Source organism: Colias croceus, chromosome 4 (genome assembly GCF_905220415.1).
Source record: "Colias croceus chromosome 4, ilColCroc2.1".
Classification (NCBI taxonomy): Eukaryota; Metazoa; Arthropoda; class Insecta; order Lepidoptera; family Pieridae; genus Colias; species Colias croceus.
In genome coordinates this window covers 6,587,401-6,614,979 of record NC_059540.1, presented here as the reverse complement: position 1 = coordinate 6,614,979, position 27,579 = coordinate 6,587,401, and the positions used below count along the sequence as shown (strand labels likewise).

General features: G+C 33.5%; 2 protein-coding genes across 4 annotated transcripts; one reads left to right on the top strand and one right to left on the bottom strand.

The window, feature by feature from the left end:
* Window positions 1-1,072: 1,072 nt before the first annotated feature.
* Window positions 1,073-3,324, bottom strand: LOC123690820. 3 transcript variants are annotated; one of them, XM_045634889.1, is made up of 5 exons: window positions 3,141-3,324; window positions 2,794-2,952; window positions 2,488-2,646; window positions 1,971-2,184; window positions 1,073-1,513 (listed from the first exon to the last, which is right to left on the bottom strand). In XM_045634889.1, the coding sequence occupies exons 2-5, from the start codon at window positions 2,938-2,940 to the stop codon at window positions 1,167-1,169; spliced, it is 867 nt and encodes a 288-aa protein (XP_045490845.1). In that variant the 5' UTR covers window positions 2,941-2,952; window positions 3,141-3,324; the 3' UTR covers window positions 1,073-1,166. The 3 variants fall into 3 exon arrangements, with proteins under 3 accessions (XP_045490845.1, XP_045490846.1, XP_045490847.1); XM_045634890.1 differs by having other exon boundaries at window positions 2,812-2,952; XM_045634891.1 differs by lacking the exon at window positions 2,794-2,952 and having other exon boundaries at window positions 3,141-3,323.
* Window positions 3,325-8,617: 5,293 nt separating this feature from the next.
* Window positions 8,618-23,294, top strand: LOC123690819 (nucleosome-remodeling factor subunit NURF301). Its single transcript, XM_045634888.1, has 18 exons — window positions 8,618-10,318; window positions 10,396-10,678; window positions 11,919-12,340; window positions 12,428-12,655; window positions 12,740-12,912; window positions 13,002-13,199; window positions 13,296-13,536; window positions 13,653-15,406; window positions 16,100-16,331; window positions 16,484-17,604; window positions 17,715-17,829; window positions 17,956-18,083; window positions 20,599-20,803; window positions 21,015-21,553; window positions 21,635-21,813; window positions 21,899-22,066; window positions 22,149-22,429; window positions 22,657-23,294. Exons 1-18 carry the CDS (start codon window positions 9,301-9,303, stop codon window positions 22,860-22,862), a joined length of 7,491 nt encoding a protein of 2,496 aa, XP_045490844.1. The 5' UTR covers window positions 8,618-9,300; the 3' UTR covers window positions 22,863-23,294.
* Window positions 23,295-27,579: the final 4,285 nt, after the last annotated feature.

Sequence of the window (27,579 nt, the reverse complement as noted above, 5' to 3'; positions counted from 1 at the left end):
AATGCGGGTTTTTCTTTGATTGCGCGGGCGAAGCCGCGGGCGGAAACCTAGTACTAAAAAACAAATAAGTACTAATTAAAATTAACTATTATGTTATAATTTATTTTTAATAGATGATAAATAAAGCACGTTCTTTTATAGTCTTCTATGTTCTAAACTATATTTAAGTTTATCTAAATTATTATTACAATTATCCGTAAATAATAGTAGTTACTGCATGAACAATGCACATTTATTGCGTTCACACACACACACCTCGTAGATAAGGCGTTAAATTCTAAAATTTCCCGCCTTGTCATATTTTAATTGATAAAATCATAATACCTACATAGAGTCCGAGGAAATTATACCTAGTGAAATTTGCGATTTAAATCGAATGATGATGACGATGATGATAATAATTGATATCGAAAGTCCTCAAGGGTGGCTAAGGGAGGGGTTCAAAGGAACCTTTTTAAGATTTATGCTTATAGACTTAAACCTGCAAAAATAGCATCACGGTTACTTCTAGGAAAATATTGTACATAAAATTTCCTTTCATTTAAATTCTATTATTTTTTTGTACAGTCGATACTCTAGGAACTAAAGGGTGGGGGGGGGGGGTTGGCAAATTCCTTTTCCTTCCTTCCTTGTGTAGATGTTTTTGACGACGTTTAGCTGATCTTAAATTATAAGTGGTGACAGTATCGAAACTAGATTATCAACTTAGTTGTTTTATTGCCGAAGGGTAGCAGTTCTAACAGACCCTCCCGATGTGGTGCGTATTGGTGCGTATGATCAAGACATTGAGTTATTACCTACGAAATTTTTAGGTAATCTTTTATTTGGGCGTCAGGGATAATTTTAATAATAAACCAATAATAAACAAATACACACAAATACTTCAAATATAGACAAAATTTGATGTAACAAATATGTATTTAACTAAAATTATTATTTCGATTTAGATTAGATTAAAATAAAACTGAATATCTTAAAAAACTACAAGTTATCCCATTTAAATAATGATTTCACCAATTTTAAGGTATTGAATTTCTGACTGAGTTTGCGGGTGCATAACAAATAAACTCAACGGATTATAAAAGACTTATATTTAATGAAACAAATACAAAATGTCAGCATTTGTAAATATTATGTACCTATATAGATACTAGGTACTTTATAAATTATAATATGCACTTCTCACAATTAACCAACCACTGCTGTGGTACAATTTTTGGTACATTATTCCATTGCTTTACTTCATTATATACAGCAAGGTCAATGATACTAAATTTGTTGTTATAAATCCATTGACTACCATTTTGAAATAATTTTTGACAGTGGACTTGCTTTTGTTTCTCTGAAGAATTTTCAAGTAAATAACAAGTATCCAATAAACTCTCAGCTGCATAATCATTAAAATCATATGAAACAGTGTTTGGGAATATCTCACAAATATACCTCAATACATTTACATTTCCTAGTATTGGTAATCCCAATGATGAAATTCTCAATTCTGTATTAGCTGACTCTGAAACAAGAATATAAGAATAATTACTTTTGGTTTCTTATTTATTTAAAGACAAAAAGGACTGGATAGATTATTTAAGTTTAAAAAGACTTATCAGTTTGATTCAATACATATATGTAATATGGTAATTTATATTAAGTTGAGGCTTTGTTTGAGTGAACTCACTAATATCAAGAATTAATATACCAAATTGAAGAAAAAAATCTCTCAGTGTCAGTATATTGAAGACTATAAGGAATGTAGCATTACAACAATAGATTTTTGTATTAGACGCAGTTTTAGATATAGGAAAGCATTAAATTGTTTAATGCTGTTCCTTAAGTAAAGGTTAAAAAATATATATAATTTATATCATATAAAATGTACAAATGGGTGGCTATGGTTAATTTAATTAAACTCCAATAAAACTCACATTAAATTTAATCACATTATTAATAAGTACTAATCAAATACTTACCATACTTAAAAATCAGTCTTAGGTTGACTTTTCCATCAGTGTTTTCAAATTTCACCTTTTCAAAGAATGATTTAATTTTTGGAATTTTGTTGGAAGGGGTAGAAGAATGAATGTGCCATGTAAAGTTTAAATCCAAATTTTCCTTCAAAATTTTAACCAAGAACCATGGTAAATTATCTGGACTTAATACCAACACCAATTCCTCGGGTTTTATCTATAATTCATAAAAAAATATAATTAATTAGAACGAAATCAATAAATAAATTATATTAAAAAGTAAATAGATAACAAAAACTAGTGTTTATACTGATTTTATAGACATCTTGTTATGTTTTGTACACATTCAATAACATAATTTAAGCCATTTGTAAAAAAAAGTGAGTTTGAATCATGCTTTGATTTTTTTTTCACAAATGTTTAGTTTCATGTTCATCACCCAATGAATCTTAACAGTTTTTAATATATAATAATAAGTTTGTATAATATTTATATGTATAGATTAATTTAGAGATGATACCTGAGATATTTTGGAGCATGGCTTGACTTTATTATGAACAGTGCCATTCAATTTGCAGGAAGAACTTATTATTTGGATTTTCTCATAAAGCTTATCCAGTTTTTTGAGCAGCTGATCTTGCCTATTTTCAAGATCCAACATTTTGTTGTTTGGTGCACTCTGAAACATAAGATTTAACATTACAATATCTTGGTGTTAAATATAATGTAACCACACACAATGTATTGGGTTGATAAAATGTTTTGCATCAATTATGTATGTTTTTGTATTAAAATAAAATAAAAAAAAAAAATTTTTGAAATAAACCTTAAGGAATCTCATAACCTGGTCACGAATATTCAATTGTATGTCATCATTAGCAACAACCTGCTGGTTGGGATTCTTCATATAATACATGCATGTTGGTAAATCTATAGATTGTTCAATCGGGATAATACTTTTCATTTTATACATCCTGATTGTTTACTGCAAATTAAAACCAAGATATATGAAGCTATAGCGAGTTGCAGATATTAAATATTAATATTTCAACAATTTTTTATAGCAAAAGTAACGTAGGTAATTATAGGTTGTCGTGATTGTGTTTTCAAATTCATTTCTATTTTTATTGATGTCGCATTTTGTACCAATATATTTGTAAAATAAAAATGTACCTTGAGTAAGGTTCCTACACAACTTTCAAAGGGCAAAGGCCAGCAAAGGCTGATTCCAAAATCCGGCTTTGATGCTTCGATTTGCGAATTATCACACAGAGCAAGTACCTACCTAGGTAATAAATAATATCACGGACTCAGGACTGGACCCGACTGGACCACGATGACAATTGACAAGACTGACAGTTACTGACAAGTGACAACTCAATATGTCAAACAAGATTCATCAGTCAGAATCGACATTCGAATGTACCTATTCGAAATCGAATTCCAAAAGTTTTCAAACTTCGGTCAAGTGAATGGTACATTGGGACGATAATAAATCTCATTTCGCAACCTTGTCCGCGGTCCAGAACATTGCTAAAATTGCAATTAAATTATTGAAGTGAAACTTCTTTATCGGGGTTGGAAAAAAATTTAGTGTAACATTTTTTCGTTACGCGTGACATTTAACCGTTACGCGCCATCTTTTTCTTATCCCTACCACGCGTGATTCGACGTATTTCTGTAAAGTTGCATATAGTAAATTATTTTTTGAAAAATAAGGTCATAAAGAAGTTTTACTTCTTACGTGTGTACACTAGTACACGCACACATTTTTTTTTTTGCTGTATGGTCCTGAAAATAATTCCAAAAGTTCTGCAATATTGGGGAAGTTTTCGATATAAAATTTCATATCACGTATTAAATTTGCAACCAATCTCAGTGTACGGAACTGTGGTACGGAACATTTTTTGTTATTGATTATGAATGTTATTTATCAAATTTAAAAAGTAAGGTAATCATGATGACGAGTTTTTATGGATAGCGGAGAGAATATATTGTAATAACAATATTATGATGAAAATTTAGAACACCATTTTAAAGATTTTTATATTAGTAATGAAACAACACACGACATCGGTATTGCACTCACATGTAGTTATAAGATTGTTCGTTTTTACATTGAAATTTATACTATTTTATTTTTCCTCATTTTTTTTTTGTTTTACGTACTTCAGCTTTCCAAAAAGTAAAATAAAAAGAAATATATATAGGGCCTATTAAGGGTAAAATTACTGAGGATTATGACCCGGAAAAAATACCTGTTGAAAAATAAACTTTGTAAAGTTAGCTGAAATTTGTGCAAGGCTGCTATAAACAGTTTTTCTTTGATGATTTTGGCTTGAAGTTGACCCGTCGAAGCAACGCGTTTAAAAAGAAGATTAGGTAGCTTAAAATTTGGTAAACAGCATCTGATGCAAAACACAACTTTCCTTTATTTACAAAGGATGTTAATGCTATATTATATGGGTTCATATCTAAGCTTTGTAGCCAAAAGTTATTTAAAACTATAATTCTCTACGAATTAAAATATGACCAGTAATATCTTAATATATATAAATCTCGTGTCACAATGTTTGTCCTCAATGGACTCCTAAACCACTTAACCGATTATAATAAAATTCGCACACCATGTGCAGTTCGATCCAACTTGAGAGATAGGATAGTTTTTATGAAAAAAAACTAAACATGTAGGTACCACGGGCGAAGCCGGGGCGAACCGCTAGTTATAATATAAAATAATACTGTTAAAAATATAAGTCGTTATTTCGAAAAATCCTGAATTTACAAACCAGCGTGGTCACTCCACAGAAAGAGACAAAAAACATAACTGACGTCATTCAAGGTCATATTTTCTTGCTACAAGATAATGTTCATATCGCAATCTCTAGTGTATTAGATAGATTGGATTGGCAGACATTAAAGTCTTCCGTCAATTTTTTCTAAACATAAAAAATTATATAAAAAACTAGCAAACCGGGCGAACTCCGTTTCGACACCAGAGACACCTTTTCTTTGCTATAAACCTCACGGAGCCCGAGACCTTTCCAACGAATGCAAAACCGTGGAAATCGGTTCGTGCATTCTGGAGTTATAGAGTCTGGCCAGCCAAAGCTGAACCCATTGTTTTTTGTAGCGGCCACACTATGGAATGTCATCATGGCGTTTCTGCGTAGTTAGTTCTCAGTTTTGTTGAAAACGGTTCAAATCATTTACTTTAATAATGTATAAATCCTGCTGTGTTGTGTACCTAATGTACCTATATACTATGATCACCTTTATGAATATCAAAAGTATTAAAATGTTTTTTTCCTACTAAAGCCGATGTTACCAGGTCCATATTTTTTAAATTTGCCGCCCTTTACTGGGTTCCACTTTGGCTGGCCAGACTCAAGCGTCAGGAAGGAAAACAAGACTTATTTTTATATAGTAGAATAATATAATGATTATTACTCTAAAAGTGACTACCAGACTATTGCTCAATTTTTTCAAGCTAGAAATCCTAATTACTAACATTCCGCCCGCGGCTTCGCCCGCTTTGTCTAAAACGCAATAAATTATATACTAAAACCTTCCTCTTGAATCACTCTATCTGTTATAAAAATCGCAACCGTTGCTTAGTTTTAAAGATTTAAGCATACATTATTTATTATGACGGCTGCGATGCCGAAGCGTTGCGTTGCGTTGCGTTGAGTAGCAATGTAGCCTATTAATTATATAACCTCTATAAAAATGGCCCGCGGGGTTTCGGGGGAACGTGGATGATAGAACGGGGAAAAATCCATGGTCAGCGCGTTGGTCACGTAAGCCTTCGTTCCTGGAAATGGGCATCTGCTGGACAGGACACCCGGTAGAGTCGTAACCGTTCCCGCAGCCTAAAGCAGCGCGATGGAACAGGTTTAAGTTCAGGTTCTAGTACAGATTCTAGTTAACCGGTTTTAGAATAGTCCTAGTTAATAGTCGGTAGCACAGGTCGGTAGGAATCCGACATAACCACGGCACCATCCCCGGAAGAAGATTTCCCAAGTCCCCACTATAAAAAAGGCTTTAAAATTAATACAGTAAAAAAGTTGGTGAAACAAGAGCGTTTTTTTTCTTGTTTTTTTAGTTTATTTTTAAAAATAGTTTACATACTACACGGAGATATGCAAGAGACTGTGGCAAGAGACTATAATATTATAGTAACACAATATGGTATTTATACGCCTAAAGAGTATACAGTGGTGGACGTTTAATTAGAAACACGTAACACGATGAAGTAGTTATGAAATTCATTTAACATTTATTTATATTAACGTATTATAGAGATTAAGTATTATTTCATATGTAATAGAACACCCGTTTATCTAGTTTCATGAGAAACTGCTTAATTTTAATCAAACATTAGCTTAAATTAATAAAATTAAACAACTTTAAGTGAAATCTAATTTCCGAGTATTTTCAGTCTGGACAACAAATTAGAAACAGCATGGTTCGAGTGTTCCAAAGTCAAAACCTGTTGAAATGCCGCCAATATTTTTTTTCTTCGACAAATATTTGCACCGTTTTTTAAACATTCCATCTAAAAGTTTCTGAAAATTAATTTGCTTTGCAGTATAAATGGGTAAAAGTAAGATTTGTGACCCATCAACAAGAAAAATAATTTTAAGTTTACATTTTGACAAAAACTGGAGTTACAGGAAAATTGAAAATCATTTAGAGTGTTCGATAAAAAGATATTCAATGCTACAGTTTATTTAAAAGAGCATGGTACTTCTGATTAAGTGCCTAAAAAAGCTCGACGATTAAAAACCACTCCTCGCGAGCATAGGCAAATAATTCTTTTCGCAAAGATGTATTCATTTAAAAGTTCATGATGCTTAATATTTAATACGTTAATACACAAAAGTAAATAAATTTGATGACTACTTCATCCTGTTACATGTTTCTAATTAAACGTCCACCACTGTGTATAGAGCGAGTGTATTGCACAAATTGCTTAGTGCGCATCGTAGGCAGATGAGCTATAGATGTGTGTGTGGCAAATAAGGATGGGTATCAATTGCATGCCGAGCTATCGATAAGTTATGTAAAAAAAATATGTATCTTAAGTATATTTTATGTTCAATATTTTATTAAAGGAGAAATGCATGAATAAAGTATAAATATGTAATTTTAAATTTGTTTGCAAAGTAAATAAAGTGTGTTTATTCCATATAAATATTTCTTGTATTAATTATAAGTACTTTAAAGAATCTGAAAAACGTGTGGACTTCCTAAATATTAAAGTTAATAAAAAAAGATCAGGTTTAGTAGTTTAGTGCTATTTTTTAATCATAAATCCAATAATAATAATATTTAAAAAATGTTAAATAAAAAAAAATGTGTGCGTGTACTAGTGTACACACGTAAAAAGTGTAACTTCTTGATGACCTTATTTAAAAAAAATACTAGATATGCAACTTTACAGAAATACGTCGAATCACGCGTGGTAGGGATAAGAAAAAGATGGCGTGTAACGGAAAAATGTTACACTAAATTTTTTTCCAACCTCGATAAAGAAGTTTCACTTAAAAATAAGAAATAATTAATATTTATTTATTTATAGCCTTTATTGCCAATATTACAGGTTACTTTTTTACTTAAACTAAAATAAAATTTCTTTGTGGGTGTTGGCGTGACACAAAGGCCTCTTCGTACATCTTCCACTTCTTTCAATAATTTAAATTAAATAATAAATAATATTAATAATTTTTTTTATTCAATTTTATTAATTCTTTACCTACCAAAATCTTCAAAAATTAATTTAGTGGTTAAATATATTATCATAACATTACATACTTAACATTTACACATTAGAAAGTGTAGATATGATACAAAACACACCATAAAATTATTTTTCATACATTTTTGAAAGAGTTTTAATTTTAAAGTTAAATAAATAATATGTTAAAATATTATAGTTCTTCTTGTTAACTATCGAGTATAGCGTTGGTCAAATCACATCACTACGATCGCATGGTGGCAGTGAGGTGCACGAAGGGTGCGCGTGTCCGCCTCGCACTTCCCCTTCACCCCCGCGATGCTAGATTTATTTTCATAAAAATAAATACAACAGTCGAATTACCGATGAAATGTGATACTGGATTTCAATTTTGTGTTTTTTCTAATATCGTTCTTGCATTCGTTATCACTCAACCACGACTACAAGCGCTCGCGGCGGGTACGTCGTGTTGTGTTGTTCCCACCTGTGCCTACTGTTCCCACTTCGTTGTTCACACTCTGTGTTCACACTCACTTCGCACTCTATAGGTAGTATAATATATACTCTAAGTTTTACGCTTTTAGTGTTCAACTAATGATACTTTTAACGTACTTAATACTAAAATTAATAACATTATTGTGACGAAATAGGATAATAATTATTATTGTCATTATTTTATTAATTAGATAAAAATACAAACGTGAATGGTCTCGCTAAAAGAAACTATACAGATAACATAACACACAACCACCACACACACAGGCTCTACCAACTCTACCAAGGGCTCTATGTGGCTCTACTAATCTCGATACTAAATAATCTATTTTTGAAAATATGTGTCATATTTTAAATTTTAGTATGGTATTACAGTATTTTAATATTATAATTTAAATTAATAAAAATAACAAGGAGATGAATACCATTCACATAATTTTCTGTATTTTCTCATCAATGCTAAATAAAAAGAATATGTCGCATGATCTTCAAATATTTTGAAATATTTGTTAGAATGATCAATGAACAGAATGATGGAAAATGGCTGCCATCTACTTAGCCTAGCTTTTTGCGACGTGCGAGTATTGAATGTCCGGGTGTTTTATCGCGTTATCTGATTATTTGAAATAAATAACATATTTCAAAAGGACACAAATACAACTGACTTTTAATCGTGAAATTGATTATGTGTAAATAAGTTTGTTGGCTAAAAATTCGATAAACCACAAGTTATAAAAACTAACATGGCGGTCTAATAATCAACCAATGGGAGGCCAGAATCAAGCGTTTCAGAATTGCATGTACCTATTCACATTTCGCGTCATTAGGTTTTTGGTGCCTTCTGTAAATTAGATAAAATTAATAGAGTTATCAGTGAATCGAAAAACTTTTGTAATTTTGCTAAAAAAATACCATGAGAATTGTTTTGTGACTCGAAACATCCGTTTTGTTGGAAGCGTCATTTGAGGCTGAGATTATGAATCCTTTAGATTTAGGATGAAGCTAAATACTATAAGAAACAACATTTTGTTTTTGTAAACAAGAATGTGTTTGCAATACACGTGCGAAATTGTGTATAATTGACAGTTGTACGCAGAGATGTCGGGGAGGGGGGCCAAAAAACGCGGGAGACCCCCAAAATCCGGAACTTTTGAAAAGAATAGAAAATTCCAATATCATTTATTAAAAAAACCTAAATATTTACAAGCACAAAACATAGGTTCGGGTTCATTAGCAAGCACTCCTTCTGCATCGAGAGCATCATCGCCACAGGGAAGTGATACAAGCAAACGAAGTACACGAAAACAGAGAGGAGGTAAATCACATAAAAGTCGAAGAGGAGGTTTGTCAAATGCTTATTCTAGAAGAGGATATAACCCTCAGGCGGCAGACTATCACGAATCCGAGTACCACTATGGATCTGATTTTGGTGATGAATTTAGTGATAGATCAGAACCTGAAGAAGATCGTGTCAGTGAAAGTTCGGATGGATCAGTTAGTGAAGGTGCAGCAAGTGATAGTGACTTTTCTGTTAGCAGTTATAATTCTACAGTGGGTACTCCTAGAAAACCTACAAATATCAATAGGCCACCTAGTCCAGATCCACTCTGGTTACAGCAGGAAAGACAGATACCCCATTTAGATTTACCATTATCATCTGATGATTTAATTATTCCCCATAATACAGTTTTGCAAGTAGTAGGTGTTTATGAAGTAATACGGCACTTTAGACACCTTGTCAGGCTTTCTCCATTTAGATTAGAGGACCTATGTGCAGCTGTCAGTTGCGAAGAGCAAAGTAATTTATTAACTGAAGTACATATAATGTTGTTACGGGCCTTATTAAGAGAAGAAGATGCCCAACAAACTCACTTTGGTCCTTTAGATCATAAAGATAGTGTCAATATAACATTGTTTCTGCTAGATGTTATGACTTGGCCTGAAGTTTTACGAGTGTATGTGGATAGTGATAAAACATTTGATAAAAACATTTCTAGGATTTTGAATTCTTGTGAATATCCATTTACAACAGTAGAAGACCGACTTTCAGTTCTACAATTTTTATGTAACCAATTTTTAATAACCAACCCAGTACGTGATGATTTAATAAGTGAAGGTATTATTTTTATTATTTATGTTAAATTGATTTATATGTAAGAATAAATATAAATAAATATATTCTGTTACTTACAGTTCCTATACATTATGATGACCATTGTCGGGTGTGTCACCGTTTAGGTGACTTATTGTGTTGTGAAACCTGCCCTGCTGTTTACCATTTGGAATGTGTGGATCCACCCTTAGACGATGTGCCATCAGAAGATTGGCAATGTGCTTTATGTAAACAACATAAAACTGTTGGTGTTACAGACTGTTTATCAGATGCTGAAAAACAGGGAATATTGTGTCGTCATGAGCATTTAGGTTTTGATAGACATGGTAGAAAATATTGGTTTATTGCAAGAAGAATTTTCATGTAAGTTTTGCAAATTTTTTTTTGATAACATTCTCATAATAATTATTAATATATTTTTTCATTGTACCTCACCTTTTGCTCTGTTTTGCATGTTATCAGTATACAAAGTTAATCAATACAAGCTAAAGAAATAATCTTAAGAATAGATGAATTGAGATAAACAATGCATATGTTACGGCTAAAGGTAGGTGAGAACATAAACTTAAGATTAGCCGGCTAAACTTAGGTTTATTTTCGACGAGGTGTTAATGTTAGTTTGTTCTATCGTTAGCCGGCTAAACTTAAGTGTAACCGCAGGCCCTTGGCTAAAAATGTAGAAGGAAACTGGCACTTCGCTGGCTGCTGCCGCAGCACGCTCGCTGCGCTCGCTCGGCTTGTGCGGGTCTTAAGAGTTCTAACCAAACCTAACCTAGCCACCATCTTTCTGCCCTGAGTCGGGGTGGGTAGATTTAGTTACTATAATACATGTAAGGAACAGGGCGAGTGTTTTCTGGCACTTCGCCGGCTGCTGCCGCAGCACGCTCGCTTGGCTCGTGCTGGTCTTAAGAGTTCTAACCTAACCTAACCTAGCCACCAGCTTTCTGCGTGCGGGCCCCTCAAGCCCTCCACCGGCCCGGCGCGCCCATCGAATACATTTTTAGCCGTTTCGTTTCGGTTAATGTGCACATTAGCCGGCTAAAGATGAAATATCACGATGCAAACAAACATGTTATCGAACTTTAGCTGCTTCTCGAAAATAAACTTAAGATTAGCCGGCTAATCTTAAGTTTATGTTCACACCTACCTTTAGCCGTAACACATATGTATGTATATTTGATGAAAAAAATAACAACAATGAAAAGTTAATGTAGGATTAGGTTTCATTACATAACTTCTAAAATCAGATAAAAGAATGTATTCATATGTGTGTGACCGTACTGGATATTATAATATTTTATTATCAGAAAACACTAAAACAAAAATATTTTATATTTCATTTATTCATGGTTAGTACAATGATCATGCTCAAAATTTTTACACTTCAATATTTATTGTTACATTTTGTATGACATGTTTTTATATCTATTAATAATAATTAAAAAAAACAAAGACACACAGGTAGGTTGCGTGCTATTGAAAAAGTATGTTTAATTTTTTAGTAATTTTTAAAGGTCTCATAAAATTATATTAAATTTTATTAGATTTACATCTGAATTATATTTTTTAAACTAACCTAGGCTTTGTGAATTTTATGTTTTAGAGAGGCTGAAAATGGGGATGTATGGTACTACACAACGGCTCAGCAGTTTCAGGAATTGCTTGATGTGTTAGACAGTAAAGAGATGGAAGCACCCCTTGTTCGTGAACTTTTAGAAATGAAAGATGAGATACTTCGTCAAATGGACATTACAGAAAAATTGACAAATCAACTCAAAGGCAACCGGAAATCTTATATAGAAGTACAGAATACTAATATAATTAAACAAAGGAAACAAAAAGATCAAGGACCCAATGATGATGAAAGACATCCAGATATGTCACTCATGTCCGATGGAGATATAGTGAATGAAGTTACTGTTACTAGTGATGAACCTGAAAGAAATGATGATGATGATTCTAATGATGATGAAAATAAAGTAAAGAGCAATAGCAGAGCTAGAATAGTAAAGAAAAATGATGAAGGTAAATTATTGTTACATGTATAATTAAAAGTTTTGTTTAATATTTTAAAAATACTTCAATTATAAATTTTATCTTATGTGCTTTCAGTGACTGAAAGATTAACACGACAGAAGACTAACCAAATATCAAATGGGACCTACTTATTTAAACTTGGCAATGAAAATGCATTTAAAACGTATATAAATCAATATACAACAAATCCCTTGGCTCTAAACAAACCACAAAGAAACGAAGAAAGGGATAAAAAACGTTATATATCACATAAGTTTTCTTTATCATCAGGTCAAGAATTTAAATGGATTGGTTTATTAAATGGTAGGTTTAGAAAACAAATGTCTAGTTTAACATTCATGTTTAATAAACACATAACTTTTATTAATATGTACATATCTCTTTCAGCAACTAAGCCATTGCTTGTGGCAACACTACGGCAGACATTACTGCATTTAGAGTCAAACATAGTATTACAATTCATGCATCCCAATTGGAGCCTACTTAGAAAGCCATGGGTGCAAGCAGTACAACTATGTCAAGCACCTAGGGACTTTGCTAGAGCTCTTTGTGTACTCCAGGTAATAATTTTATATTTAATGTGGGTGTGGGTTGGGTTTAATGGGGTTTATTGATTTTATTTAAAAATTACTTGTATTACATTTTGTAGGCATGTATAAAAAGTGCAGTTTGGGTACCAGCCTGGCATGAACAGCTAGGACATGTTCGTTTAATGCGAACAACTGCTGTTGAGCGCGAAGAAAGGAAAAAGCTAGATAAAAGAGAGAAAAAAGAAAGAGACGAGGAAGAAGAAAGATACCGAACAGCTTATAATTTTGTGAAATACTCACTAGGTCTTCATCATCAGGTAAGTTTAATTCTAATTTTTTTTCTTAATTCTATAGCCACAATTATTTTTAGCATTTAATTAGTTGATGTGTAATGTTTTACATACATTTATCAGGTTTGGAAGCAAAAAGGTGAAGAGTATAGAATTCATGGACAGTGGGGTTGGTTATGGAATTCCACAACAAGAAAATTTAAAAAAAGATTCACAAATGTGAAATTGTCTCTGAGTCATGGACCTGCAAAGATAGCAGTTAGAGTACGAGAAGGCAGCATCATAAAAGTTCTTGCTGTTGAACCTAAAACATATGAATATTTGACGTCAGATGGCTCTGCAGATCAAGATGTTTTGGCAAAATGTAAGTTATACAGTTGTTTTTTTTTTCTTTTCTTCTACATTTATTTGTTATATATATCCATACTCCTAAAACTGACATGAACCTACTAATTGATAATAAATTTATACTCATTGTAGTGCCACCTTCAATGAGAAACATGACCTTAGAGAAAGATACAGAGGATTTTGAAGAGATTGATGTTGAGAAAGCTTTAAGTTCATCAACACGACGATATTACCCTAAAATTGCTAGAAAATCCAAACTAGATGATTTTCTAGCTAGACGTACATATTTGAAATTTATGGAGGAAAAGAAAATAGGAAATTTATTAAATAATGTAAAAAAGGAAGAAATTGATGTTAAAAGTGAAGAAGACAAAAATATAGACATTGAAAATGAAGATGCAGAAGCTGATAGTTCTGCAATTTGTAATATCAATCAAACTAAAAACGAATCAAATACAATGAGTACCGATATAGATATATTGAGAGAAAAATATTTAAAATTAAATACACTAACAAAACAGTATAAATGCTATTCTTCTGAATGTAACAAAGTAGAATCATCTGTCAATAATGCTGATCTGAAGTATAAGTGCTTTTCACCATTGTGTATGGAAAAAGGAAATTTACTAAATAATTTATTGACATTGCTTAAAAGTGGCTCTGGCAACAATGCAAGTTTAAATTCAAAAGAAAACAATAAAATGTCTATTTTGGAACAATATTTGTTAGGCAAAAGTTCAAATTCTAACGAGAATATTTTAACTGATTTACTTTCGGCAGTTGCTTGTGCTCAGGAGTGTGATAATAAAAATACAGACTGTTATGTTAAAAGAAAGTCTAGTGATGATTTCGATATACCTGCCAAAGTAGAGAAAAGTGAAAATGAGAATAATAGCTGCCTATTAAAGAGTGAAAATACGTTGGAGGAATGTGCTGTTCCTGCTGTTGGCAATGAGATGGACATTGACATTGGTAACAATAATGTTGATGATGATGAGGTTGAAATTGGACCACTTAAAGAGCTTACTGATACTGATGGTCAAAATGCAGAGAATGATGAAGAAAAGTCACGTCCTCCAATTCCCAAGCTTAAAATTACGCGTGGAAAATTCGCTAAACAGAATAAAGAAGCGAAAAATTACGAATGTTCAGTGAAACCAGAAAAAAGTGCAGATGTGCCCAAGTATCGTGCTGCCATAAATAGGAGATTTGGAACTAAAGGTGTAAAAAAGGAAGAAAAAACAATTAAGGAAGAGAAAACGGAAAGTGGAATAATTCGAGTATATTCTACAGAAAAACCTAATGGAAAATTATATTTGAAGAAAGTCCAAACTGCAGCTATAGAAAAAAAGAAGAAAAGAACTCCAGTAAAATATCCACCATGTTCTTCATTCCACACTAAAAGTAAAGCAAAAACTATTATGGTTTTGCCAAACCATGAATTAAGAAAGTTGTGTAGACAAGGAGGTCATACTACAGTTACTGGATTTAGTCATAGTGCCAAGCCTAATCAATTGGTATGGCCATACCCTTGTGCTAGACCTCTTTTTAAAACATGTTGGCTTTATAGAACTGTTAATCTGCAATGGCTCGCAAGTGCGGCTTTACAATTGAGAGTGATGTGGGCATGTTTAAGATGGGATGATATGGCAGCTAAACCAGCTACTGCAGATGGCAAGCATCAACTCACAACAGATACTGAAATTGTTTCACTAGAGCTTTTAAAACACCGACATATAGGCCAATTTTCTGAAAGAACACAATATTTAAGGCGACGTGTTGTTATTCCTTTGGAACTGCCGAAAACTGTTCGTGAAGTAACATCAATACGTAGTGGTTTACGGAAGCGAAAGCGTGCTGAATCTCCACAAAACACTGAACCACAGGTGAGATATTATTATATAACTAGCGGTCCGCCCCCGCTTCGCCCGTGGTACATATTTCGCAATAAAAGGTAGCCTATGTTCTTTCTTAGGGTCTAAAGATTGTCTGTGCCAAATTTCAACAAAATCAGTCAGTAGTTTATGAGTCTATTCATTACAATCAAGCAAACAAAGTTTTCCTCTTTATAATATTAGTGTAGATACAAAGTGTCCCAGGAAATAAAGAAAAGATTTAAGAAATAAAGACTTTTTGGCGTTTTAAGTATTTAATAGCCTCTTTAATAGAAAGAAAATTTACTTTGCTCTTGTGTCATAAAAAAAACAGCATGTTTACCTAATATGCATATCAATTCTGCTTTTTTAATGATGAACATTTACCTATAGATATCTTTGTTGATATAATATATTAACTTTAATATGCTTAAAATTTTCTCAAATAAGAGAAAAATCACAAAATAGAATAGAAACAGCTCAACTGCAAAAAATTGCATACTCATATTTCATTTAGGTAGCCTAGAATCCTACATGGTATTCTACCTCTCAACCACTTGACAAGTTTTTCCTGGGCCACCTTGTGTATAATTAAAGTATACAAATTATATACAAACTTCATATTTATTACATTGGATCTCTTATTGCAGCTTAGTATTTATTAATTTATTGAAAGTATTGTGATTTGTAAAATTTGATTTTCAGGTAACTGAGGAATGGGTTGATGAAGATAAATTAGAACTTTGGGAGGTTCGACAATATGGGGAAAGAGCTGAGCGAGTAACGCCAGTAACGCGAACATCGACAGGAAAGTTACCACAGCGAAATGCTGCCCCTACACCAGCCAATGCATCTGACATAAAAGATAAAATGGAACAGCAGCTTCGTGAACAGCGTGCTGCACATCAACAAAAACGAGCCCTGGAAATGTCACAAGGTGAACGATTAACTTAATTTAATAAAAATTTAAATTCATTATTGCAGACCACACATTTAAATAGCCTTGCGTCAAGTAATAAAATGAAATTTTGAGTTTGTTTTATATTTTTTTAATATTTTTCTAAAATAATTATAAAATTCACATTCCAGATAAATCAAAAGGCACACCAAATTCTGGCAAAAATACTCTCTCTACATTGTTAACTTCAAATACACCTACTTCTGGGGGACAAAAAACTGTAATTGGAACGAGAAGAATCATAATGACAAAGGGGGCAGATGGAACAACTCGTGTTATTAGTCAACCCATCACTGGCGTTAAGTTATCTGGTGAAACTCCATCTAAAGGGACACCACAAAAGGAGTCTACGCCGCAAAAAGTTCAAATAATTCGAGGTCCAGACGGGAAAGTCACTGTTAGGGGTCTTCTGCCGGGACAGCAATTAGTTCAAATGTCAGATGGCAAACTGCACGTTATGATGGCCGGACAACAGGGGATCGCGGGCCAGTTAATTGCGGCATCACCCTTTAAATCTGAGGCAGATAAATGTCAAAATGCCAACAACGACAAGACTTCTAACGCGGCGAACCCAGAAGAAATCAAATCCGGTACACCTCGCCTTACGGTACAAGCTTCGCAGCAATCGTCGCCCGCCGGAAGGCACATCGTAGTGCAGCCGGCTCAGCAAGTCGTCGTGCAGACCTCGCAGCAGGCCGTCGCACAGCCTTCGCAGCAGCTAATGGTGCAGCCGGCGCAGCAGATAGTCGTGCAGGCGGGCACGCGCGTTGCGGGTCAACCGCGCATGCAGACCGTGCTCGTGCAGCGCGCGGCCACGCAGCTGCGACCCGCGTCGCCGGCGCCGCGAGCGCAGACGCCACGCCCTCGCGCGCCCGCCACGCAGCAGATAGTCGTCAACAATCCGGCGCTCGTCCAACAGCTGGCGGCCGGGAAGATTCATTTGGCGACCGTGAACGGCCAGCAAGTTCTCATCCGTCCGACGGGCAACAACCAAGCTCAAATCGTGGCGCACATCGGGCAGAGCCCAGCGCCCGCCGCGACGCAGGCCGCGGCGCCCCCGGCCGCGCTGGCGCCCCCGCCGCTCGCCCCCGCGCCGGCGCCCTCGCCCGCGCCCGCGCCCTCCGCGCGCCCGCCGCCCTTGGCGCCCGCCTCCGCCCCGCCGCAGCAGCAACTCACCGAAGATCAAATCATGGAGAAGAGGTTATTAGCTGGCCAACCGCCCGGCACCGTTATCAAAACTGTCACGGCTCAGGTAATTAACTCTGATAGTTTTATGCGACCACTATAATGGTCACGAAACATAACACGGAAACGAGCGATAGTTCAAGCTAAACATATCTTAAACTGTAATCTTTTTTACAGGTTATGCAAACTAGTAGTGGTCCTAGTATAGTTCTGCAAGGACTTCACGGTTATTCTTTAACACCTCAACAACTCGGTTTAGTTCAGCATCAGGTGAAGCAACAGCTTCTAAAAGGTAAAATATTTGTAACTAAATTTTCAAAAATATGATCCTTTTATTTACTTCATTGGATTTTTTAATAATTTTTGAGTAAAAATAATATAACATCAATGTAAAGATAATAATGTACGACACTTGCAGCTCAAGAATCCACTGGTAAGCAAGGCATGTTGGGACCTCGGAAGATGTACTTAGCGGTGCAGCCTGCCCCCGGCACTCAACCGCTCCAGACTATTCAATCTCTCCCTATACCCACTCCTGCGCAACAGGTAATATATTACTATTAGAAGAACAAATACACAATCATTTTTGTGTCCTGTATAAGGCTACATATTTTGTAGTAAGTCATTATATAGAAGCTCTTTCCACAATTAAATCCATTCAAATATGAGAACCATATAAAAGGGTTTATTCATTTACATAGTCTTTGTATTATTTTATATATTTTTATGAACAATCTTTAATGTATTATGAGTTAGTTTTTCGGAATTTTACATTGTTCATATATAAAATTTGCAGCTATATTCCGAAAGATAATAATAAAAATGACGTTCCGAACGACAACATACAATTACAAATGTACTGTAAATGTACAACATGCAACACGCAAATGTACAACATACAATAAACATATTTAAAAGTAATATTATTATTTTCTGCATATATTAAAAAAGCTATAAGTGACTGTAAGTATTTTTTAGCTAAGAATTATATAATTTCTTTTTTACCTTTCAACGTCATAAAGACCAAGGGCATTTCCATGGTATAGATATTAGTCTAAAAATATATCAATCTGACAATTTAAAAAATAAGATCTCTTCTAAATTTCGCTTAAATTTTTGATGCTACAAATTATTAACCGTAATCACGATCACGTTATATAAAATAAGACAATACTAAAGTACATTTTATTATCCTCACGTAATATTCTAGTTTTGACTCAGGCTGCTAAATTTTATATATTATCCAAATAATACTTGAATTTGGGCGACTATAGTAAACGGGTAACCTCTTATGGTTTTAAAGTATTCGAAATTTGTTACAAGGATTTGAATAAGACTGGTTATATGGTATAATACAAATATATATATTTTATAGTATACATAACGTTCTCATTTAATCTGCTTTATTATTTTAAGGATACATTTTATACCAAAGATATTTCTTCTTACATTTAGTAAAATTATTAGACGAATATTTATTACCCATAGAGCCCTACTAAATGCTCACTGCTTACTCACTCAACAAATTAGTCAAAACCGTTACTAAAACTTCTTAATATGCAGGGAAAATGCTTCTACTGAAAAAATACAAGCATTATGTGCAGATTTTTGCCTATCAGAAAATTTATTTAATTAAAGAGACAATTTAATTCAATTTAATATAATTATAAATGTGTGATAAAACTATACATTTATTTTTTTTTTGATTGAAACAAAAAAGTAATTATTGGTGTGAATGATTAGTAAACACTTTGTCATATTTTATCAAATATATCTTAATATATATAAATCTCGTGTCACAATGTTTGTCCTCAATGGACTCCTAAACCACTCAACCGATTATAATAAAATTCGCACACCATGTGCAGTTCGATCCAACTTGAGAGATAGGATAGTTTAAACATGTAGGTACCACGGGCGAAGCCGGGGCGGACCACTAGTATATATATATATTTCGATTACACACATTATTTTATTGAGTGATAATTATTAATGACTAAATAGGAGGTTGTGAGGAGGTTTTAATTTATGTTTGAATATATTATATTTTTAGTTTTTTTTTGCATCATGATTCAATTGGTTATAAACGTGGTAAGTCTTGCTTCATGTGCAAGACACCTTTACCGCATATACATTTGTTATAACTATGAAATGTATCCTCTAAAGAAGTTTCTCGCTTTCACGGTTTTTAAGTGCCTAAAAATCTTCTGTTCATCAGTGAGTCAGCGCGGCGTTTAGTACGGTGTGATTAGCAATATCCATTTAATTGTTAAAGTTTTAGTATAAGATAGTAGTAAAATGGTGTAAGAAAAAAATCCAACAATAAAAAATTAGGAAATTTAGTTTAGGTATTTGCTTATAATAATTGACTATCGTTTTAATTATTTTGTTAAGGGTATAATATAATCTTTTTACAATATGTAAAATTTGTACAAATATAATGTGTTATTATTACGTATGTACAATTTTTTTGCCTTTGCGCATGTACAGGGGATGGGGAGTCTTAAATTATTGTACATCTACTTCCTGATGAATAATATTGTTTGACAAATTTACATCTTTATAGTTCATACATGACTGAATACATCTTATGAGAAGCCCCGTCCCTTAAATATGTAATGTTCTAAAACATAATACTTTATTCAATATTCAAACATCATACTTTGAATTGCTCATACACCTCGTGGATATGTGAACCGTAGTTCTTATTTTGATAATACCGGACAGTGCAATATAATCAGTAAAAATAAAATATTTCAAAAATTATTGACTTTCATTTAAACTAGTCCTTTTTATTATTTGTTTTATTATTAATTACTCTTTTGTGGGGGTGTATGGGCAATTATTATTCCTAATACAGGAAGTAACGAAATTGTACTTTTGCTTAATCATATTATAAACGTACATTACACTTTAAATATAAATTGTAAGTGCTATTGACCAAACATATATTCCCACAAAAAATCCATTATTTTTATTTCTTATTTTATTTCTCTTCTTCTGTCAATTTATTTCTTTTTTTTGTTGGTAGCTGAAGTGTGATTTGTTATATACCTTTTAGGACTCAAATGATGAAGATAAATTAAAGCGCCAATCCTTAGTGAATGGCGAAGATAATGTCGCAGTGGCCGCTACTAATAAAGAGGCTATACCGTCAAAGCCCGAAGATATACCTGGAAATAACACTAAAACAGACATTGTTAATTCTGGTCACGATGAAGCCCAAAATAAAAAGTTCATTTTGACTCCTGACTATATTCAACAGAGTAAGTATCTGAAAATTATGTTTGATTAATAAAATACACAAAAAAAGCTACTCTTTACATCGGTTTTGTGAATAGTGAAAATGTCACATTAGAACTGACTTCGGCCACTAAGGCACCGATCGCACACTATATACTCACGAAAAAGTAGAAAGAAAAAATTCGGGGAATATTTCAACACCTCTATTTTATAACGTAACCCTTTCCATTGCAGCGATCAAAAGTGCCTTAAAACAGGAGAATCTAAATCCAGAAATCGAGGAGAAACTTCTTCAGCTCCAGCGGTACCAGGAGAAACAGATGAAGCCGGAGGTTCACGTGGAGCGCGAGCCGCGCGTGGTGCCCGTGGCCGCGCGCTCGCCCTCGCCGCCGCCGCCGCGCCGCCGCGGCCTGTCGCGCCTCGACGATGACGACGAGTGGGTGGAGAGCAGCCCGCGCAAGCGCTCGCGCCGCCCGCTGTCGCCCGCGCCGCCGCCCGCCGCGCCGCCCCCGCCCGCGCCCCCCCGCGCCGCGCCGCGCCTGGCCCCCGCGCCGCCCGCCCCCGCGCCCGCGCCCGCGCCCTCCCCCGCCGCGCCCGCCCCTTCGCCGCGCGCGCCGCCCGCCGCCGCGCACTCCGCCGCGGAGGAGCGCCGCCGGGCCGCCTCCACCAACTCGCGCCTACAGATGATCCTGTTCAAACATAAAGAGATGCTCAAAAAGGATATAATCAAAAAGCGAGGTCTGCTCGAAAAGGAACTCGGTGTAGAAATTCAGGTACTTTTTGAATCATCCTGCTCTTATGTAAAATTTTCGTCGATGATTTTTCGATGCTTAATTATTATTTCCAAATTTCAGAAAGAATTATCGGCGGAATTGGCGTTAAGAACGCGCGCCGAGCGCAGTAAACAAGAGGAGGTGCGAGGAAAGCGACGCACCACGTCCGTCAGTCGAGAAGCGACCCCGAGGAACAATAAAAAATCCAACAAGAAAGAGAAGCTTTTGTGCATATGTCGAACGCCTTATGATAATACTAAGTAAATGTCATTCGAGATTTTCTTTGAATTGAATGTTGTAAAATTTCGATGGAATTTTTATGTATCTATGGTATGTTTCTTACAGATTCTATGTTGGATGTGAACACTGCAGCAATTGGTTCCATGGGGACTGTGTTGGTGTAACGGAAGAAATGAGTAAGACTATGGAGGAGTATGTGTGCTCCGATTGTAGGCGTGCAGAAGAAACCCAGGAACTTTATTGTTTATGTCGACAACCTTATGATAATTCTCAGTAAGTTTATAGTAATTTTATGTAAACAATATTATTTTTTGTAGATTATATATATTTATGATTATACATATTTCCATTACAGATTTTACATTTGCTGTGATCGATGTCAAGACTGGTTCCACGGCAGATGTGTTGGTATTCTGCAGTCAGAAGCTGACAATATTGACGAATATATTTGTCCGAATTGTCAGAAAAATAACTCGGTTAATTATGCCAATATGAAGGAACTTACTCCCAAAGATTATGAAAATTTGAAGAGACTTGTAAAACAAATACAGCTGCATAAAAATGCTTGGCCTTTTATGGAACCCGTAGACCCAAGAGAAGCTCCTACGTATTATAAGATTATAAAAGAACCAATGGGTAAGTTAACACTAAACCTATTTCTAACCTCATATTTTTTTATTCATTTAAACTTTTACAAGTTTGAAGTGTTTATTAGGTAATTATCATGTTTTAAAACTACCAGCATTCCAGATCCTAGTCTATGTGGTAAATGATTACAATCAAACAGAATTTTATTAATTGTCTACCTAACTGTCCTGTTGTTGATTCATGCCTTCACATTCCATGCACTTTTTTTCCCACAGATCTGCAGACAGTGGAAAGGAAAGTGATTGATCAAACATACAGTACTTTGAGTGAATTTATTGGTGATATGACTAAAATATTTGACAATTGTCGATATTTTAACCCTAAGGACTCAGAATTTTATCGTTGTGCCGAAAGTCTTGAAGCATTTTTTGCACAAAAAATTAAATACTTTCGTGAAAAGTTATTTGATTCCACGCAATGATGAAGTGCCAGTGTGAATTGAAATCACATAATTGTGTACAAGTTTGTTGATTGTAATGGTTTGTTAAGAAAGTTGTATTTCTATTATTTCATTATTATTCTTTATGGACTGTAACATCTGTAAATTGTAACATTGATGAATTTTATGAGGAATAATAATAATAATTTGTATAAATAATCGCTTTAAGATATCTATCCATGATGTCAGCTTAATTTCATGGTTAAGTATTTATTGTATTTATTGATGCTTTACTGATCCCACTTTGTAAGCTGACACTCAGAGCTCTTCTCAGAAGAATAATATTATGTATACATTTTTGTGAAAAGAATTATTATGTTAGCTGATGACTTAACGACTTGAGTTACTTCGGTAGTGCTTAGGATAGGTAAACCTTATTGTATGTAAGAAATAAATTTTTAATAATATACAGAATTATTTGTCTTTCATTTTATCCATATTTTTCCTTCTAAGTATTTTTCATACTTTATTTATTTAAAATAAACCACAAACACCATGTCACCCAAACGCTCAGTGCAGGCTTGGTGCAGGCTACTAGGCTACAGACTACTTCGCACATAAATGAAAAAGTTGTCCCACGTCTAAACTATACATATAAAATAAATACAACCTTCTTTGTAATTACCCTTAGATCATTTATTTACCACAACTATTTAATATAATATTTGTCTTGAGTTCATATAATAAGTACCGCCTAGATGTTCTATTGTCACCCCGGTTGTCCCTGGATATTATAAAATATAGCCAGTCTATCTAAAATATTACCACATATTTCTAAATAGTTACTCAGAAGAAAAGGTAAAAGAAGTCGAAAGTTTAGTCGGTGGAGTAGTTTTTAACCGACTTCAAAAAAATAAGGAGGAGGTTATCAATTCGGCCGCTATATATATATTTTTTTTGTTTTAAATAATATTTAATCAAATATCTCCTGTTTGCCGTAGTATCAATATAGAAAGTAGATATATATTAGACACAGAATATTCTAAAACGGTTCCTGCTGCTGCTGCTACTACGTCTACCAGTGTGTGCAATGTGCATGTCGAGGCCATAACGTAGATTTGCTCATTTCATGAATGAAATGATTGATCATTTCGTGAAATGGTCGCATTTCATAAAATGGTTGAATGTCTATTGGCCACATCGTGATAAGGTTTGACCAGATCAATGATAAGAAATCGTTTCTCGATATGGGCAACTAAACACGCAGTTTTTTCATGAAATTATCAAAATTATTTGATCATATCGTAGTTTTGTAATCTAAGACAATAAACAAGTTCTTAAAATATTCTGAATTTTTTAGATATTTTATGGACTCCCTATATTTTATACGATCTGGCCAAATGTGGATGACAAAATCGTGAAACGTTGACGATTTATCGAACTATGTTGGCCACATCATGAAATGCATTTCGTGAAATGATCAAATCTACGATATGGGCCCGACATGCACAGAATTATACGTTTTGGCGACTAAAGAATAAAATAAACTAATCATCAATATAATTCATAAAATTCTCGTGTTACATACTCTATAATAATTCGCCGTCCCCGGAGAATAAAATGATAACAGCAAAAACACAACTTTTCAGGAGAAATAAAAAACCGATAATTGTCTATAACTCGCAAAGCAATAGACGTAGAGATATAAAAAAAGGCTCAGTGGTAGCTAATTTTTTAACCTTTTATTATGTTTCAAAATATTTTTAATAACTTTAAGAGAACTGAAGATAATTAATATTTAAAAAGTTAGTAGCATTTGACTGAAATGTAAATTTGCTAATACACACTTATCATTTTATTCTCGTTTATATTGGACATATGCATTAATGGATAATATCCAATGAACTTTTATTCTGGGTCTTTTTTTTAAACAATATTAGAGTAATCAACTATTATTACATAAAAAATTAAGACACTAAAAAATAATTAAAATCAGTCTTCCTGATCTACATCGTGATCATAATGTACATGATCATACGAATGGCGCCAAAACATATTTTTACGAGAATAAAATGATAATAGGCGTTCGTCATTATTTCGCCGTTTCTTTTTTCCGAGAATATTATTGTAAAAGTTATTACCACATAAAGAGTGAAGAAACTTTTTCACTATCATATTACTATCTTTTTTTTCTAGTACGAATATGTTCTGGGAAAAAGCAGTGAATACAATTGTAATATCCTATAACTTTGTGGATAACAGGAGAAAAAAATACAAAAAAAATTGTATAGATGTATTAAGCTACGTAGGCTTCAAATATCGCATAACAATAAAACTATGGTAATGGCGATTATCATTTTATTCTCCGGGGACGGCGATATATAGGTACCATACTTCTCCGAAGGCCGAAATGATAGGGCCGTTTTCATGAAATTTTGTATGCCTATTAGGTAGATCTGAGCATCGGTCAACATCTATTTTTCATACAATGGTAAGGTAGAATAACGTTTGCCGGGACAGCTAATAATTTAAAAGTACATTTTAGAGGCAGGGTTTCTTCTTGTGTTTGAAATTTGAAGGGAACATCTCGTGGTAATAATAAAGAACGCAGACCAGTTTAAAAATAAAGTATTTTTAATTATGCAATCAATAGGGTCTTATATATTATGTATACAAAATCTTATCTTAAATCTTGTTCCACGTCCTCCCGCGCGGTCGCGATTTGTAATGGTTAGGTTATAGGTACCGGTAGGTGGGCGTTGTGTGCGGTGTGCGGACGATCATTATTTTGTAGTGTTCCGTGGTTCAGCAGATCTCCGTGCATATCCACGCAAGTCTCATTATTACGTATACAGGAGAAATTGTACAAGAAGGATGGAGAGAAAAAGGATCGAACTTGGCGTGGCACTGCTTCTTATGAAACCTACGTGTTTCGTGAAAGAGAAAATATATATTTGTTTTTTTTTTTGTAATGAATAGGCTCTAAAAGTATTGGGTCGATTTTAAAGAGTTGTAAACTAATACGTAGATAATTTATATATTGACTAATTTAGCCACTAGATACATTTTACTTCCTGTTGTCTCTTTTTCGTTCACGATGGTTAAATCATGGTTAAATCTAATTACGAATTCTTCGTTCAGTTATCAGGGAGCGCTATCATAATATTATGAGATATTTTACTTACCTGCAGGAGAACTCGGAGGATAATATTACTGAAATCTAGGGGATATTTGTTGAATGCGTTCAGACTTTATTCTAGGTACTATTTTATATTTTTGTAAACTGCTATTCTGCTTTCAATTTGAGTAAGATTTGATGAGCAGCAACTAAAATGAAAATAAGTAGACAAGTTAAGGAAAATGTAAATTGTAACTTTTTAAATAAAACACAAGAAATATGTCCATAATGTATTATTAATTTATTCACAATCTAGTCTTTGTATAATTTAAAATTATGCGTAATAAATAATATTACACAGAAGATACAAAATGTACGTAGAATAATGGCACCAACTTTAAAACTCATAACTATCACTTGAATAAAGCATACAATAATAATCGGTACAAAACAGGAATGGAAATATACAATATATAAAATGCACAACGTGTTCTCATATTATCAGCAGTTACATTTTGTAAAAAAGTTTATGTTGAAATAATAAAGATGAATAACACTTAAAACCTTATTACTATACTTGAAGGAATATATTGAATGTAAATGTAGATCACAGATATAAAGAATTGTGCCAAATGGGGCTTTTTTGAAAACATTTTTTTGATAACTTTTACAACATATTGGGTAATCAAAAATTTGAGTCCCTATGATGAGAAGACAGAAAATTTTATATATCTAATAATAAGTAAAATTTAACACTATTTTTCTTTAACTATCTATTAATTTTATAAATAGCTACTCCAATAATATCAAAAGAAAAAACATTTTGATGTTAAACTGAGACTGGTAGAATAAACAGACCAAACGTATGATATGATATTAAATTAATTTATGATCGATATTTCACTCTATTTACAAGCAGAAAAAGCAGTCTAAACCTATCAGTCAAATTCACGTCCTGTAGAGAACATATTAAAATCTTATACAAAATTAACAGACTGAATTATCTGTGCTTACACCAATCATTGAATTCAACACTTAAGCAGTCTATAATCTACGACATAATATCATTACATAAAAAATTAGTTTTATGATACCTAGACAAAATGTAGTAAAATAATAATGACAAATAGCATAAAAATTAATTTAAAATACTACTTTCAAAATAAAGTAAAATAAAGCTGCGATTAATTAAGTAATTGAAATAAAATTCATACGAGATAAGGTAAAGAAATGCAATTTTTTTCAATTAATTATAAGGTACTGATTGAACATTTCATTTAACGCAAAAAATAAATAAATAAAAAATCGTAAAGGCATCGATAATAAAATGCATTTCTGTCTAAGTGCATGTAAGTACATTATTGCGACTTATAACATTAAAAAAAGTAGAGGATAATCATTAATTATTTATAACGATCTAACGAGATCGCAAGTAATAAAAAATATTTACAAATTGTACTACAACTTGGAATATTGATCAATTTTCGCATTCGTACAAAACCAAACTACACAAATTGAAAATAGTATACCTAAGCTTACACAATAAAAATAACCGCGTTATCGACTATTAATACTTAACGAGTTTGATATGTACAATCGATCTAATAGTAAGGGGGAATGGGCAGTGTTATAGTGGTGTTA